Source organism: Nicotiana attenuata, chromosome 12 (assembly GCF_001879085.1).
Source record: "Nicotiana attenuata strain UT chromosome 12, NIATTr2, whole genome shotgun sequence".
Lineage (NCBI taxonomy): Eukaryota > Viridiplantae > Streptophyta > Magnoliopsida > Solanales > Solanaceae > Nicotiana > Nicotiana attenuata.
This window is the reverse complement of record NC_032000.1, coordinates 11,372,329-11,377,263: the sequence shown is the minus strand read 5'-3', so window position 1 is coordinate 11,377,263 and position 4,935 is coordinate 11,372,329. Positions and strand designations below refer to the sequence as shown.

General features: G+C 37.4%; 1 protein-coding gene across 1 annotated transcript in view; it reads left to right on the top strand.

Moving 5' to 3' along the window:
* Positions 1 to 2,239, top strand: part of LOC109235295 — a 5,576-nt gene extending 3,337 nt beyond the window's left edge. Inside the window, exon 2 of the mRNA XM_019401354.1 lies at positions 1,771 to 2,239. Within this exon, the coding sequence (XP_019256899.1) occupies positions 1,771 to 1,857 (87 nt within the window). The 3' untranslated portion in view covers positions 1,858 to 2,239. The remainder of the gene's footprint in view (positions 1 to 1,770) is intronic.

The following is a 4,935-nucleotide window of genomic DNA, read 5'->3' as shown; positions in this document are numbered from 1 at the left end:
TTAAGGAAAAATATCGAAGAACAGAGTTTTTGCAGAAAAGAGTCTATGTAATTTGATTTTAAATTGAAGATATAGGATTTGCATTTCAAATTTGATCTGAAGGTCGCTAAATCAATTAGAATATTCTGTTCCTGATTTGTAGCGCGCCTAATTAGGAAGGAATCAGCTCCTAATAATTAGTATTTAATGAATGGTATAATAACTGTAGAAAAACTATGAACATGGCGGGTAAATATGAAACTATGCACATTTTTGGTGATAAGGTTTCATATATGGTATAGGAAGGAAAAAGATTGCATGAATGCACCACTTGAGATCTGAACTTAATACCTAGAACAATGTTTTAGGTCACTTTTGTCATTACATTAGAAGCTTCTCTTATATCAAGGGGATTTAAATTTTTTTATGTATATACAAAATTGTTTTTTACTCTATTTGTTGATATAATTTTTCTGATGAAGGAGGTTCGATTGAGCCCCTTTAATACATGTAGCTCCGTCTTCGAGTAGAGCAAATATACTACTCTTAATAGGTAGAGAGGCAAGAAAAAGAAGGCCAAGGCCCCAATTATAGGAACTCTCAGTGTAATCAAAGGCGAAAAGCGCAAAAAAACTCTAAGGTCTGTTGGGGCTTTAAGCGCAAAGCGCAAATAAAGCGTGGGCTTTAATGGAAAAAGGCGCAACGAGAGAAAAAGTATATATATATATATATATAGTCGAAGACCAATAATTATAAGCATGAATAACACATATACAGACAAAAAATTGAAAAAATAATTACGGTAAAATGAAATATCAGTTATTTAGTGTCGTCTTTTCAGGATTACACTCATCGGCAAGGAAAAGTATGCCTTAGAGCCTTGATGCGACACAGGAGCGCCCCCAAAGCGAGGGCGAAGCGCTCAACATGTTTTGAGCCTCGCTTCAGGGCTTAAGCGCGCCTTTGACAACACTGAACTCTCCCTAGTGAGTTGTAACTAGTCCCAAGTGCTCTCATGTGGTCGGATATTTTAATTCTTGAGCTAGTTTTACTCTTCATGCTTTATGCATATTAGTCCTGGATGCATTCCCCTGACATGCAGCCACTTCCACCATCTTCAACAGTTTAATTCCCCACCCGGAAAAACAACTTCAATGTAAGTTACTATTCTCATCAGATGCATATATAATCTTGGTGGCTGAGTCCAGTAGGTAAAATTTTTATGTTTATACCAAATCCGTCCATTGTCACAACAAAGAATTAGCAAGAGTAGTGATACGGAGCATTTATTTACTTGAAAGAACTCCTGGAATTGTGCACTACGCATAAGCCATGCTCCTCCTTTGCTACCACAGTGCAACTTGCACCATAGGCGGAAGCTAGGGACGGAGCTTGATGTTGGCAAGGGTTCAGTTGAATTCTCTTTGCCACAAAATCATACATAGCAAATAGGACGAAAACTAATTGTTTTTGTATATATATTGTTGAATCTCTCCTTGACATTAGAGAGATTCTAGTATAGTATCCAAGGGAGTTCAATAAGTGTGTTGGAGCACAATTTCAGATTTTAGTGTGACATTCTAGCATAGCGGGAGCTTAGTGCACCACATTGCCCTTTTTATTCTAGCATTTTTTTGAATCCCCTTTATATATTCCTGGCTCCCTAGCTGGAGGAGCCCCTCCTTCCTTTAATCCTTTGATTTGATTGTTTTCCTGAAAAGATCAGTGTTCTGTTATCCTTGCAGCACTGTATGTTTAGAAATGTAACACATGATGAATGGTGTTGAACAGGTATCAGTGGATTGCGCAATAGTGATCAGCCCTAGGAAACAGGCTCTCACATACAAGCAATGTGGATTCGACGGTCTGAGCGTGTGACTCTGTAACTGCTACTTAATCCTGAAGTTTAACGCACATCTATTTTGTTGGACTTGGTATAAGAAGAAAAGAAAAAAAAAACAAATTCAAAAGGAAAGTTATTTTAGGAAAAAGGTATACTAAAAGCAAGATTCTTGAGCCAACTAATTTTAGTGAAAAAGACATTTATTCATTAACTGGATTTTCTTTTCTTTTCTTTTTCCTGGAGAAGATTTTGTTCTGCGTTGTAAAGTTTTGGACTGATTGTATTTTCAATACATTGTTATGCCACAACTCACTGTCATCTACTAGTATTACCATATTTTATTTATTGGATAAATTAATTATTTTTCTGTGCCTTTCGACTCAGAGAGAATCTGATTCTGTAACTTTGCCAAATGAATTCTGGATTCTCGAATCTTATGTGTCGGAGATGTGCTTCCTTTCCATTATTGTATCTATTTCTTTTCTTGCAACTTTACCCTAACAAGTGAAATATCATGTCGAGTAACTTCTCTAATATAAGCTATAACTGAATTAATATTTACAGTCCACCGAGTAAGGGAAAAAATAAAAACAAAAAACTAAGTAGTCATGAAATTCATAATGTCAAACAAAAAATGATAAAGTGCTAAGAAGTCTATTCTAATGTCACGACCTGGATTTTCCACCCTCGGGAGTCGTGATGGCGCCTACTCGTAGAAGCTAGGCAAGCCAAATTTAGATCTTTTCCTTTAATAAACAATCCTTCAACAATAATATTTAAACAATGAAAATCAACAATAATAAGCGGAAGCCTTAAATCAAACTCTGAATCAAAACGCGGAACAGTCAACAATAGCCTCTACCCAAGACTGGTGTCACATTACTCACGAACTGCTAAGAGTTTACTAAATACAAAGGTCTGAAGGAAACATATAAACTGTTTGTCTCGAAAACAAGGAGGCAACAGTATAAAAGAGAAAATCAGGGAGAGACGCTGGGCCTGCGGACGCCTGCAAGGCTACCTCAGTCTCGTGATAATGAAAGCCTGCTCCCGTGCTAAAGCTGCTGCTGCTCCTCAAAACCTGGACCTGTGCAAAAATGCACAGAGTGTAGCATCAACACAACCGACCCTATGTGCTGGTAAGTGCCTAGCCTAACCCGGCGAAGTAGTGACGAGGCTAGACTGGATACCACATAAACCTGTGCAATTATAAATATACAACGGAAATCGAAATACCAAACAATTTACAATATGGGAGGGGAAACATGCTATGGGGAGATTGCAATATTAACAGCAATCCAGGGTAACAATCTAAAACAGTCTAAATTTACGGTGAACAAGAAACCAATACTCAACATAAACACATTCGTACCAATAACTGTTGCGGCGTGCAACCCGGTCCACAATTACCATTGTTGCGGCGTGCAACCCGATCAACAAATACCACTGTTTCAGCGTGCAACCCGACCCATATCATTTATCATTTATCATTGTTGCGGCGTGCAACCCGATCCTCATATCTCATTTAACATTGTTGCGGCGCGCAACCTGATCCTCAAATATCATTTATCATTGTTGCGGCGCGCAACCCGATCCATATCATTCGACAGTCTAGCTCCCCAAATAATAGTCACAAATAAGGGGCACAAAATAAACAAATATTGGAAGGAATCCCGGCAAGGGAAAAGAAACCAACAAGTTCAACAAAACGTCCCAACAAGGGAAAATACCAACAACGCCTTCTCTTTCTTTCATTTCTTACGTTATAATCCACCTTACCATTTTGAGCCAACGCTCCAAAGAATCAAGTCATTTCATATACTTTCAATATTCGTATCATAATTCGAGCCATGCTCCTAGGAACCAAATGATCATATCATCGTACACATGTTATTCACAACATATAGAAATCCTCCAATAAACACGAAAATCACAACCAAATCATGATAATCACATTATGAGGACTCACGGTCATGCTAGACACTAATGTATAGATACTCGTCACCATGCCTATACATCGTACTCGATTCATTTAGCAATTAGCAAACAAGACTCAACTCCTATTCCCTCAAGCTAGGGTTAAACCAAACACTTACCTCAAAGCCTTGAAATCCACTTAATCCTCAACTATCGCTTTACCCCGCGGTTCCACCTCCAATTCGCTCGAATCTAATCACAAATTGCTCAATTACTTTAATAAAAACTATATGAATAATTTGAATGCATAAAAATAAATTTCCCAAGTTTTTCCCAAAAATTCCAAAATCGCCCCCGGCCCCGCGTGGTCAAAACCCGAGGTTCGAACCAAAACCCGGTTACCCATTCCCCCACGAACTCAAATATGTAATTTGTTTTGAAATCGAACCTCAAATCGAGGTCCAAATCCCCAATTTTTAGAAAACCTAGGTTCTACCCAAAACCCCAATTTCACCCATGAAAATCCTTGATTTTAAGTAGAAAACATGTTAAATGATGTTAAAGATTGAAAGAATTGAGTAAAAATCGACTTACAAATGATTTCGGATGAAGATTGTTCTTGAAAATTCGCCTATGGTGTTTGGGTTTTGAAAGAATGGTGAAAAGTGATGAAAATTCGGCTGAGTANATTTTTACATTCCTATGCCACATAGGAAACCTTATTACCCTCAATGTTTAAGGTTTGACTTAATTACACTTAGTATACCAAATTACCAATTCTATACCATAGTGTATTTTAAGGGTACAATTAATGCAGCGTATATCCCTCCTTAATTCAAGGTACCGTATATCCCATCCCTCCCACGTTTCTCTCTCCCAAACCCTAACCCTCACCCACGTTTATGTACTGTTATTAATCATAAAAAGAATCATGTAACTAAAATTATATTTCAGAGAAATTCTTTAGTTCTTATTTGTCTTCAGAGGAACTCTTTTCTTGGTCCTTCCAAAAATGTGTCGACAAAGTACGTACCTTACAGAAATTTGCAGAAAACGATATCAAGTAACTGGTCGAGCTTAATGATCTTCAAAAATAAATTAGGTAATTCGTATCTTCAAAATGGGTTTCGAAAAGAATAATGAATGGCATACGTGTCTAATTTCTTTACGCGATCAAGTAATTAGTGTAGAAGTTT